This window comes from Chanodichthys erythropterus, chromosome 16, assembly GCF_024489055.1.
Source record: "Chanodichthys erythropterus isolate Z2021 chromosome 16, ASM2448905v1, whole genome shotgun sequence".
NCBI classification, from domain to species: Eukaryota; Metazoa; Chordata; class Actinopteri; order Cypriniformes; family Xenocyprididae; genus Chanodichthys; species Chanodichthys erythropterus.
Window position 1 is genome coordinate 11,476,863 of NC_090236.1, and position 13,009 is coordinate 11,489,871.

A 13,009-nucleotide genomic window follows, 5' to 3' on the forward strand; every position below is an offset into this window, starting at 1 on the left:
TAAAGCTGATCATTAACTTTCTGTGTTACCTCAGTATCATTGAGATACTATTATAGTTTTATTATAGTTTTACATTTTGAAGGTTTTTTTATTATTATTTTTATATTTTCAATTTTCATTTTAAGTTTGGTTAAAGTTTTAGTAATTTTGTCGTTTTTATAGTAGTATTATTATTTTTAAATGTGTATATATATATATATATATGCAGTATATATATAATATATAGTTATTTTAGTAAATGAAAATAAACTGAAATTGAAAAATTTAGTTACTTGAAATAAAATAAACATTATCTGAAATACAATAAAACTTAAGCTTATTGAATGCCTCATTTTAATTTAGTTTAACTTGAAGTATTAAAGTAACTAAAACTAAAACTGAAACTGAAATAAAAATTTAAAAAAACTATAGAGACATTTTTAAAAAAAATTAAAAATGACAAAAACACAACAAAATGACTAAAATTTTAACTAAAATTGAAATGAAAAATATAAAAATAAAAACTGATTTAAAATATTAATAAAAAATAATAATTGTATCTCAGTGATACTAAAATAACACTGACAAGTAGCTGAAATATTTTTTTCAGTTAATGTTTATTCTAAGTAACAAACATTAAGGACGATAACTATATCGATAACGATAAAGATATAGTTCTAAAAATCATTCTAAATATAAAAATATAGCAGAGTCCACAGCACAACTATAACGATGACTGCAGAGAGAAATTATATTGTTTAAATCACTTTCAGAATGATTTTTTTCCAGCTGATGAACGATAAAAACATTGACAAACAATCAGAATACAACAGTCTTTAAAGAGCTCGAGCATTTAAAGCGACAGACATCCACACTGCAGCATGAGCTTAGAATAAACAGAATGAATAAACGTCAGCTGGTGTGTAGTTATCATTTTAGTTATCTTTATAGTTATTGTTCTTGGTGTGAACGTGCCTTAACACCAATAAGAGAACAAGTTGATCTGTTCCAAAACCTACCAAGACAGCATTTTAAGACATCAAATAAGTCACTTACTTTTGAGATGCAACGTACATGTGTGTAATGCAGCTAACTAGGTTTTGGAACAAAGCTGGTGTGTGTAGATTCCAACGGACCCCTGGGAGGGAGGGGCTAACAGATTAGATTCATGAATATTCAACATGCTAATGAGAAGCAAATGAAGGGGTCTGTGCGGATAATTAGAATTGTGGCCAGCAGGATCTGGCACGAGAGAGAGAGAGACGCTTCAGTGGTCTAATATAAATTGTAAATATGGTGTCTCTGTAGTATGCGTTTATTGATGGATAAGGTAATTTATCTGCATCATCAGCAATTGAGTCTGCCTGTCAATCAAAGTGACAGTTCCCGCGAGGAGCATTTTATTGCTCACAGGTTGCTCTTTCGCAGCTCGAGAGATTTGATGTTAAAATACTTTCTTCTGTCCCAGCTTATTATGCAGAGACAACTTTTAAGTAAGGTTGATTTCCCAAAACACTGTGACTGTGGAGCTTACAAAACATTGCTTTGTTTGAGCATCTCAACTAGAGGAGGCAGGATTAGCTGTTAGTTGTAAATATTTAGGAGTTGTTCAATTCCATTTGGCTCCACTACTAGCGCAGAAAATGTACTCTTCAGATTTAAATGGGACCAAAAATGCCCTTTCACAAGATGTAATATAAGTCTCTGGTGTCTCCAGAAAGTGTCTGTGAAGTTTCAGCTCAAAATACCCCACAGATCATTTATTATAGCTTGTCAAATTTGCCCCTATTTGGGTGTGAGCAAAAACACACAGTTTTTGTGTGTGTCTCCCGGCCGTCAACAACAACAAAGCTGGAGAATCTCAAGCAGCCAAAATGAGGATTGTCAGTAACGGTGTTCAGCCTTACATTGTTCAAACCGGAGTCGACACTGATGGAGAGACTCAGGAAGAAGTTACAACTTTTAGAATGAAACTGGACGTTTCTGAATGGTTAGTGGATAAATTTATGTAGTTGCTGTGGAGTTGATTCAACTCATCCACTAGCATGTGCCGTCATGTTCATCTTTTGTGCAAATCCAGCGTTAAATTGACCCTCGTTTGTGAAGCAGTCCCGCGTAAAATGACGGCATGACAACAACACTCTACTACAACAACTCTTCCTCTCATCCTCAATTATTTTCCATTTATTTCTATTGCTGTTGAAGAGACACAATTGTGATAATAGAGATCTCATTGTGATTTCTCTTTCCTATGAGTCTGTTTCTAGAGAGCATCAGCGTCAGTGAACCAAGCAGAATTTCTGTGTATTGCCTGGTTTCAGGCAGTGTGTGTGTGTGTGTGTGTGTGTGTGTGTGGTTCCTCTCATTAAAGGCTACAGGTCAGAGATCCATAGCACTGCAACTCAACTGCAATAGTCTGCAACCAGAAGCACAGAGAGACAGAGAGAGAAAGATCTCAAAGACTTACTGCCTCCAAAGCACTGAACCCACACACACACACACACACACACAGAGATGATGCAACTTGGATTCAAGGGTAAACAGCACTGGGAATGTGTGTTTGGATGGTAAAAACGCGCACGTTGCTGTGAGATGTTTGTATGTATGAGCGTTTCAGTGCCGAGAGTCTGTTGTTTTATACATGCTGTGATGGTGTGTGTTTATTTTTACAGCTGTAACACAAGCAGTGCATCAACAACTACACTAAAACTGTGGGCACGTACACACTACAGTTTAAAGAATGCTGCGAATCCATTGACTTCAATTGGGATGGTGCATGGCAAGGACGACACAAGGATTTGTGACACTCCATCATGTGGCCAGAAGTTCACAATCTCATGGAGAATGATCCTCTGACCAGTGAGAATTTGAGATTGGTGACTCCAGTTCTACAATATTCCTGCTTGATTTCAAAATAAAAAATAAAATTATTGAGAAAACATTATTTTGTTTGGATATATAGTTAAAACATAATGGAGACTGAATTCTGTAAGCACTGATGTTTGTGCATTTGAGCATCTCTCTCACACTCACGGCCTCTCTGAGTGTCCAGGCCTGACGCCGCAGCAGACTTTATCATCTTTATGAGTCAAGGTCTGGTCTCTCCCCATCAGCACTGAGCTATATACAGCAACACACTCACAGCCAGAGACACAGACGGGAGCTGGATCTATATAAAGCATTAGTAAAACGCCATCAAGTACCATGCAAGGCCAAAACCTGCACACACACACACACAAACACACACATACACACACACGCAATCACATACACTTTATGGCCCTGATGGAAACAGTAAAGGCTGCACATCCTTCATTAACCTCTCCTCTGGGATGTGTTACAACTGTGAAGCTTTCACTTAGCTTTAGCAAACAGTCAAAGAGAACATATATATATATATATATATATATATATATATATATATATATATATATATATATATATATATATATAATTAAAATAAATTATTAAAATACTCATAATCAGACTACAGTTACTTGTTATTGATTACATGATTACGTAATTCTGAAAATGGCATTAAATTATTCACAATTCATTGATTCTCCTTACTGTTTTATTTTGATTGTATTTTATTATTCTGAGAAATTCTGATAAACTCTGACGTAAAGTAATATTTAATAATGTTGTTGATAACAAAGAATGAATATATTTTATTTCTCTTTGTATTTTTTTATATCAATATGGTACAAGATTATCCTATTGAAATGAATGTGATAAACAAGGCCAAAGGTAATCTAAAAGTATTTCAAATTTAGTCAATGTGTATGTAATGTAATGGATTTACACTACTAACTACATTTTTTTTGTCGTGTAATTTGGAATCAGTGAGTGTCTACAAGTAATATACCCGGCACAATATATACAGCATATACCTTCAAACCAAAAAATTTTCATATTTTTATATATTTTTACTAGTGGGTGCAGGACACTATAGTTCATTTATGTAAGTGAGGATAGCAAAATAAACTGTGACATTCTTCATACAGTGGACTACCAGTAAAATTTGTAACCAAAAATTATTCAGATACTTTGTCCTGACCATGTTGTTTAAGTGTTATCTGACATAATTAAGATAATTTTTTCTGACAGTTTAAAGGTGCCCAAGAACTTTTTTTAAAAAAAGATGTAATATAAGTCTAAGGTGTCCCTTGAATGTGTCTGTGAAGTTTCAGCTCAAAATACCCCATAGATTGTTTTTTTTATTCATTTTTTAACTGCCTATTTTGGGGCATCATTATAAATGAGCCGATTCAGGGCTACTGGCCCTTTAATTCTCGTGCTCCACGCCCACAGAGCTTGCGCTTGCCTTGAACAGTGCATAAACAAAGTTTACACAGCTAATATAACACTCAAATAGATCTTTAAAAAGTGTTATTCATTCATGCGGCATGCATGCGTCGGATTATGTGAGTTTTGTATACTGTTATATTGTTTACATTTGATTCTGAATGAGTTTGAGGCTGTGATCCGTGGCTAACGGCTAATGCTACACTGTTGGAGAGATTTATAAAGAATGAAGTTGTGTTTATGAATTATAGACTGCAAGTGTTTAAAAATGAAAATAGTGACGGCTCTTGTCTCCGTGAATACAGTAAGAAAGGATGGTAACTTTAACCACATTTAACAGTACATTAGCAACATGCTAACGAAACATTTAGAAAGACAATTTACAAATATCAATAAAAATATCATGATATCATGGATCATGTAAGTTATTATTGCTCCATCTGACATTTTTCACTATTTTTCTTGCTTGCTTACCGAGTCTGATGATTCAGCTGTGCACAGATCCAGACGTTAAAGGATTAGTCCACTTTTAAATAAACTTTTCCTGATAATTTACTCACCTCCATGTCATCCAAGATGTCCATGTCTTTCTTCAGTTGAAAAGAAATTGAGGTTTTTGATGAAAACATTCCAGGATTTTTCTCCTTATAGTAGACTTCAATGGGCACCAAACAGTTGAAGGCCATAATTAGTTTCACTGCAGCTTCAAATTGTTCAACACAATCCCAGATGAGAAATAAGGGTCTTATCTAGAGAAACCATCACTCATTTTCTGAAAAAAATTGAAAATTATATAAGTAATATCCATAAATGCTCATCTTGAACTAGCTCTCTTCTTCTTCTCCTCTATTTATATTCCAGCAGTGTAGACGCTGTTAAGTGTATTACTGCCCTCCACAGGTCAAAGTTTGAACTAATTTTTATATGCAATATGCTAGTTCAATAGTATATAACAATTAGTTAAAATATTGACCTGTGGAGGGCAGTAATACACTTATCAGTGTCTACACTGCTGGAATTCTAATAGAGGAGAAGAAGAAGAAGAACTAGAACTAGTTCAAGATGAGCATTTCTGGTTAAAACTTATATAATTTTCAATTTTTTTTTTTCAGAAAATGAGTGATGGTTTCTCTAGATAAGACCCTTATTTCTCATCTGGGATTGTGTTGAACAATTTGAAGCTGCTGTGAAACTAATTTTGACCTTCAACTGTTTGGTGCCCATTGAAGTCTACTATATGGAAAAACAATCTTGGAATGTTTCATCAAAAACGTTAATTTCTTTTCGATTGAAGAAAGAAAGACATGGACATTTCGGATGACATGGAGGTGAGTAAATTATCAGGAGAAGTTTATTTAAAAGTGGACTAATCATTTAATACTAGCTGCCCTTGTCTAATGCCTCGAACATGGGCTGGCATATGCAAATATTGGGGGCGTACACCCCGACTGTTACGTAACAGTCGGTGTTATGTTGAGATTCGCCTGTTCTTCTGAGGTCTTTTAAACAAATGAGATTTACATAAGAAGGAGGAAACAATGGAGATTGAGTATGTCATTTCCATGTACTGAACTCTTGTTATTTGACTATGCCATGATAAATTCAATTTTTCATTCGAGGGCACCTTTAACTCTGAGATCTTTTTATCACCATTTGTTTTTAAATATAGTGAATAAACTGTATTAATGAATGAAATGTTCAAGGTGTCTGAATAAATGTGGTTTGACTGTATATAAACTACTAAAGAAGCTACTTTTGTGAATGTGAAACATGTTTCATATGAGCATTCAGTCAGTAATTATACTGATTCAAGTCTCTCAAACCAAGTGCACTTAACATTGTAACAGTGTTGTTAATTTTGAGCCAGACAGGATTCATAGTCAGTAAGCTGATTCAGTAACTGCTCTGATTGATTCACTGTAGCATTCAGTACATTGATTCAGACCGGTTAATTGAGAGTCTTTTTGATTCATTGATTTAAAGTCTCAGCTCAAAAGAGTCATTTGTTTGTGGGTCGGACTGCACCGCTTGTGCGTTATGCTTATTTTTGAGTGCAGATGCAACAGAAAGATATGTTGTTTATTTATTGTTTTGGGATTATTTGACAAGATCCAGGGTTATCTTTTCATCACATTTGATACAATGAATACGATCTGCCCCAAGTCTCAATGACGGCCTGCAAAATTTAACTGTGAAAGCAGATAAAATCTGAGATGATACAGCATTCTCTATTTGTGCTTGTATTTCAGAGGACAGGAAGCTGTTTGTGGGCATGTTGAATAAGCAGCAGACAGAAGAGGATGTGTACCGCCTTTTTGAGCCCTATGGAGTCATTGAAGAGTGCACTGTATTACGAGGCCCTGATGGAAACAGTAAAGGTGAGTTCATCTCTCTTCAGCATTCACAGCAGTTTTATGTGCTTGCTAGTGAATGACAGACATCCGCGTGTTCTCGTCTGAGATGTACTTTATATTCTGAGCAGTTAAAGAATAGTGACCTTCTACAGAAAAAGACAAAGTCAGAACAAACAAACAGAAAAGCAGCGTTCAACCTTGAGTGCCGCAGCAGAAGTGCTTTCATTTACACATTCAATTTCACCGCGTCAGTCTATTCAAACACACGCACGTCAACCCGACGCTCTGCTGAAACACTTTGAGATGGGTTTCTCATCGCTAACGTGGCAGAATCCATTCTGGAGGGCGTCAGGTGAAGCCTTTCCGCCGCAGGGTGCCGATATCACCTGACAAACCCCAGCGCGGTCCAGGCGGGAATTATTTACACGGACTCCAATCGCTGTGTCCATTAACGGACTGCAAGAGGGAAAATGTGTCAGAAAGGTCAATCGTGTTTGAAACGTGTGAAGAGAGAATCGACGTAAGAGATTTTGAAGTCGACATGAAATCATGAAGATTTGATGATCAGCATCCGTCCAGTCACATGACCCTCCACTGCACAGATGTCCTGTGATGCTCAACACTGTACAGCCTGACATATTAAATAATAGACAGGAATTTTTTTTTTTTTTAAATGGAACAGTTATGCTGAATCTTTTGACAAAATCTAATATATTTGTATATTACATATATATATTATATATATATTACAATGGCTCAAATAGTATGAATATAGTGAAAACTCAGTTTTATTCACAGGCCCAAAATATAGCAAAAAAATGGAATTTGATGCAGTTGCTGATATTTATATGGTCTAAAAGTAAGATGAAATTCTGATAGCTTGTAATGTAAATCAATGAGATATTTATAACAGTATATCAGACTACTGACATAAAATGCATATAAATATCAGTTTATAAATATCCTATTTTATCTCCTTAAGATGACATCACTAACCCTAATATTTACATAAACCCCGCCCCCGAGAGCATGCAGCAAAGGAAGTGAGGCCATGTTGGGCTGCTTTAGAGAAGAGGAAGAGTTGTTTTAGTAGAGTGTTGTCGTCATGTCGTCATTTTACACCAAACTGCTTCACAAATGATGATCAATTCAACGCTGGATTTGAATAAAAGATGAACATGACGTCACATGCTAGTGGAAAAGTTGAATCAACTCCACAGCAACTACATAAATTTATCCACTAACCATTCAGAAACGTCCAGTTTCATTCTAAAAGTTGTAACTTCTTCCTGAGTCTCTCCATCAGTGTCGACTCCGGTTTGAACAATGTAAGGCTGAACACCGTTACTGACAATCCTCATCTTGGCTGCGTCAGATTCTCCAGTTTTGTTGTTGTTGAACTGTTAAAGCTCCGCCCTCTTCTGGAAAGGGGGCCGGGAGCAGCAGCTCATTTGCATTTAAAGAGACACACACAAAACATCGTGTTTTTGGTCACACCCAAACATGGGCAAATTTGACAAGCTATATATATATATATATATATATATATATATATATATATATATATATATATATATATATATATATATATATATATATATATATATATATAATATGCTAAAGGGCCTCTTACTTAAACAACAGAAGGCATGTAGTAGATGGTGTGCAACAGGTTTTGCAGCAAAGTTTTGATCATGTTGGTAATTTAGAAATGTATTTATTAAATACAATACGGCTTCATAGGTTTAAAAACAGTTCTTCTAAGAGATATCATGGTGTTCTTATAAGGATAATGTGGTGCTGTAAGAAACTGCAGTGAGTGTTTGTGTGCATGTTCACGTCTTCTCTCTCATCTCCAGTGTTGCATTCACCAGAGACACACAGTCCTCTGCAGATAACCTCCACTGCTGTTCCTCATTATTTCTATGCTCTTTTTGTGTGTGTGTGTGTGTGTGTGTGTGTGTGTGTGTGTGTGTGTGTGTGTGTGTGTGTGTGTGTGTGTGTGTGTGTGTGTGTGTGCATGTGTTTTGCAGGTTGTGCCTTTGTAAAGTTTTCAACACACACTGAGGCTCAGTCTGCCATCAGCGGGCTTCACGGGAGTCAGACCATGCCTGTGAGTACAACCACACACTATCATACATGCAGCTTTTATGAGCTCGGATTAACTGAGAGATGACAAGAAATATTTGTACTTTTAAACAAAGTAAAGTGACCTAAATATACACTTTCTCCAACACATTCACAAAATATTGAATAAATGAATGGATATGATATGCATGAACATAAACTCACTATGTCATTTGTGCACACACATGTTCATGTGACAGCGAGCTCACACGTGCACAGCTGATGTTGAAGGCAGTGAGCAGTTGTCATGTGTTGAGCTCAAACAGCATCAGTGAGCTGCTGTCATCCTACCTACTGTTCTGAATAGAGTACTAGCTTACTGCTTACTACACAGTAGTGTAGACCAAATCAAGACCAAGACCAGAGTGTGTTGGAACCAAGACAAGACCAAGACTTTACATCCAATGACACTGATTATGTTAACAAATAAATCAGATAATAAACCGGCAATATAGTGATATCCTCGGAGAGTCCTCTTAGTCTGAGACCAAGACAAGACTGAGACAAGACCAAGTTTCAAGTTTCAAGTTTACTTTATTTATATAGCACATTTAAAACAGCCACAAGACTGACCAAAGTGCTTCACAAGAGAAACAGCATCATAAGAGACCTTCAAAAAATGCTCTCAAGACCAAGACCGGTCTCGAGTACTACAACACTACTACACAGCATATACTGCAGTGCATATTATTTATTTATTTACTTACAAAAACTGAGAATCTTAATTAGGGGGACTGCATGATATTAATTTTAATAGTTAAAATTGTTAAATAACATTCTAAAAGTTATTTTATTTATTTTTCAATCTGCTAACAAAAAAAGTAGCTAAATAAAGGGTAATGTCTTTTAAATATATCAAAATAACAAACTCTTAGAAATATTTTATTTTATCTTAAAACGGTATTTTATTATTTATTTGTTTTTCATTTATTTTTTATTCATCATAAACCTATTTATTTATGCAAATACAATATTTAATATTTTACTTGCACATAAAAAATTACAGACCACTATCTTTTTACAAATATCAAAATAACAAACTATATATAAACCATCTTAAAACTATTTTGTTTATGTATTTACTATATTATTATTATTATTATTATACAATTATTTATTTATTTATATTAATACAAATATTTAATATTTAACTTGCACAAACAATGATAATCTTAATTGGGAGACTGCTTTATATTCATTTTAATATTTAATAATAATAAATATTCAGTTTCAGCCTGTTTCCCACAAACAGCAGAGCTAGTATATGATTTCAGAGGACTTGAATAGCTACTTGTATGATGGTTTTGCAAAATATTAGAAGTTTTAGTCGCAGTTGTGGTCTAATTGCATGGAAAAGAACCACTATTACAACATTCCTTTTTTTTTTTTTTTTTTTTGCTGTATAGAGGAAGTCATACAGTTTTGAAATGTCATAAGGGTGGATAAATTATGACAGAATTTTCTCCGAATTTTAGTGGATAATTTTCGTTCCTAGTCTATTTTGCAGAATTATGCAGCTTTTCCACCAAAATCAGCACCAAAAATGCTGCAGATTCTTCATGGGCCATCTGGGTATTCCTTTCACATAGAAAAATTTACAGTATACATATTGTATTTGGCAATATAGTACGGGCAGTATGCTAGTACGCTATTCTGAACATTCCCTTCCCATTCTACAGCTCACACTCTTTTTATCACACTCTGCATGTTTTCCCACCTCTCTCTCTCTCTCACTCGGAGGTTCAAATGAATAATTCCTCTGCCACACATTGAAAGGACAGATAAAGAGGTGTATTTCTCCATCCCCTGAGAGCAGGACAAGTAGAGAGAAAGAAAAGGACAGGGAAGGCTACAGACGATCAAACAGAGGGAAAACACAGTGTCTAACTGTCACAGAGAGGGAAGATGGGTAGTGCAGAAATGCTTCTGATGAACCACTGTAAATGTGTGTTTAGAGATCAGCCCAACCTTGAGAGTAATTATCCTCAAATGAAACGTTCAAGGCCGTATCTCACACTCACACACTTTGCATACCGATAATTAAAGCATTTACATAGTCGACGACAGAATGAGAGATTGAAAGGCTTGTTCCAAAACTAGTGAGCAGCCTACGTAGGCACCATTTTAAGCTTTTTTTTTTTCTTTCTTTCTTTCTTGTGTAATGTTGCGGTTTGAGCATGAAAAAGGTCTGCAAAGTTACAAAGCAATCCAAAGAGAGTTATTCTCTATATCAGTGTCACTGTTTCTGATCTCCTTGAAACGCCTCCATTGTAGTCTTGAGTTTTCTTCCAGGAACAAACACGTCACAATATCCCTCATTTAAATAATTCCTGCCCAAGACATACGCAAAACAAAGATGCGGGGCCTGGGTGAGTTAGTTAGTAGAGTGTTGAAACTCATGTTTATGGTAAGGGGCTGGACATTTCCAAAACACGCTTGACCAATCACAACACACTGCTCCAGTCGACCAATCAGAGCACATTGTGCTTTTCAGAAGGAGGGGCTTCATAGAGGAACTAAACATTGTTACTGACAGACTAGGAAGAGAGGAACTGCAACAATGGAGAATATCTGGAAAAAAAAAAAAATGTTTATGAACATTCAAGCATGAAAACCTGTTTTAGTAGAGCCTGAAAACAAAATCAAGACTTTGTAAAAGATCATAATATGGCCTCTTTTAAATTCGAACTCGACTAGTTTCCCCATGAAGGTCAGGTAAATGCGTGTTTCACAGACTTGCATTGTGATTGTAATTCTGTCTAAATCAAACAAGTCTGTTTTTTTTCCTGCACAAAATTACAGAGCAAATGACCCATTTTGAGAAATCTAATCCTGTCCGGATCGCAATGTCTGTGATTACAGTATAATTTTTTTACAAAGCTTCTCCTCGTTTATTTTGACCTATCGAATATCTTTGTTATATTGCTGCCTAGTGCACCTTCATTATGGATTTAGACCTTTTGCCAAATGTCTGGGTAAGAACAGCTGGCGGTTTTAGCTCTGATGGTATCCCATCTGACTTAAAAAGAGAATTAAATCAGTGAGGAGATTCTGATCACAAACTGCTCAGAACAGCCACTGCAATAACATGATCAGGTATGATCTTCACTTATATCAGTGCTTTAATGTATTTATGTATATATTTTATATATTGTGTTTGAAAAAAAAAATTCAGTATTGAAAAAAAAATATTCAGTATTGATGCATTAAATTGATCAAAACTGATGGTGATTGCAATTTACATAGCAATTTATTTAGATGAAGTTGCTGCTAATGTAGTGCATTCAAAACTGGTTACTTTTGAGGTTCCATTTTAGTTTAGATGCTGCATGTAAAGGCTGCTGTGTGTGTAGGCAGTAGACAGCGAGGAAGCTCACTAGATTTTGGATTAGAGCCAGTGAGAGAGCGTTTAGCTGTACTGAGTTTCAGGGACATTTTAATAGTTCCTCATTACACATTCAGAGCCATGCATTGAGTTAGCAAAGGCCTCATTAACAGCTCAGCCTTACAGTTTGTTTGAGCCCTGCAGAGTGAAACTTTCCACCATACCAATTTTAATGCATTAAAATGCATTTTACAGCTTGTCACAATGATGTTCAATGTCAGATCTCAAACCTGTCCTGGCAGTCCAGCTTCTTGCAGAGTAGCAATCTCTAATACACCTTTACAAAAAAAAAAAAAAAAAAAAAAAGGCGCTTATGCTTTTTACTACTTCTAAATATATTAGGTATGTAACAATACAAAATTGTCTGATACAAATATCCGATTGAAATATCTGAAACCAATATCCAATTGGAATATCCAAATTAATGATAATTAATTACACAATTTCGAAAGAAATGTGAATAACTTTTATTACTGATAAAAATGATTTTTCTAACTTTTTGGATGCTCTTAACTCACATTAACATAAACACAAATAATTGAATTCTAAAATGTACCTGTTTTGCTCACAATCACTCATCATTTCCCTCAATTAAAGGTGTAGTAAGCGATTTCTGAGAAACACTGTTGGGGGAGGAGAGTGAGCCAATCAGCAGTAGGGGGCGTGTCCACTTATGATGTGGGTGGAGAGAGAGTGCGCCACTCAGCAGTATGGGGCGTGTCCACTTATGATGTGGGAGGAGAGAGAGTAAGACATCATGACTAACAACAAACTCTTGCTTGATATACTCTTTTATGTTAATCTTTTGTTCTTCCTTGTCTTTCAATCATCATCTGCACATTTTGTTTTGCTTCAG

General features: G+C 35.4%; 1 protein-coding gene across 5 annotated transcripts in view; it reads left to right on the top strand.

The window, feature by feature from the left end:
* The window catches only part of LOC137003917 (CUGBP Elav-like family member 5), a 176,332-nt gene that overhangs the window by 129,358 nt on the left and 33,965 nt on the right, over window positions 1-13,009 (top strand). For 2 of the 5 annotated variants that reach the window (XM_067364215.1, XM_067364217.1), the window contains exons 4-5: window positions 6,537-6,665; window positions 8,675-8,754. In XM_067364215.1, coding sequence (XP_067220316.1) covers window positions 6,537-6,665; window positions 8,675-8,754 — 209 coding nt within the window. Of the gene's footprint in view, window positions 1-6,536; window positions 6,666-8,674; window positions 8,755-10,673; window positions 10,696-13,009 lie in introns of all 5 variants that reach the window. The other 3 variants (XM_067364213.1, XM_067364214.1, XM_067364212.1) reach the window with 2 other exon arrangements.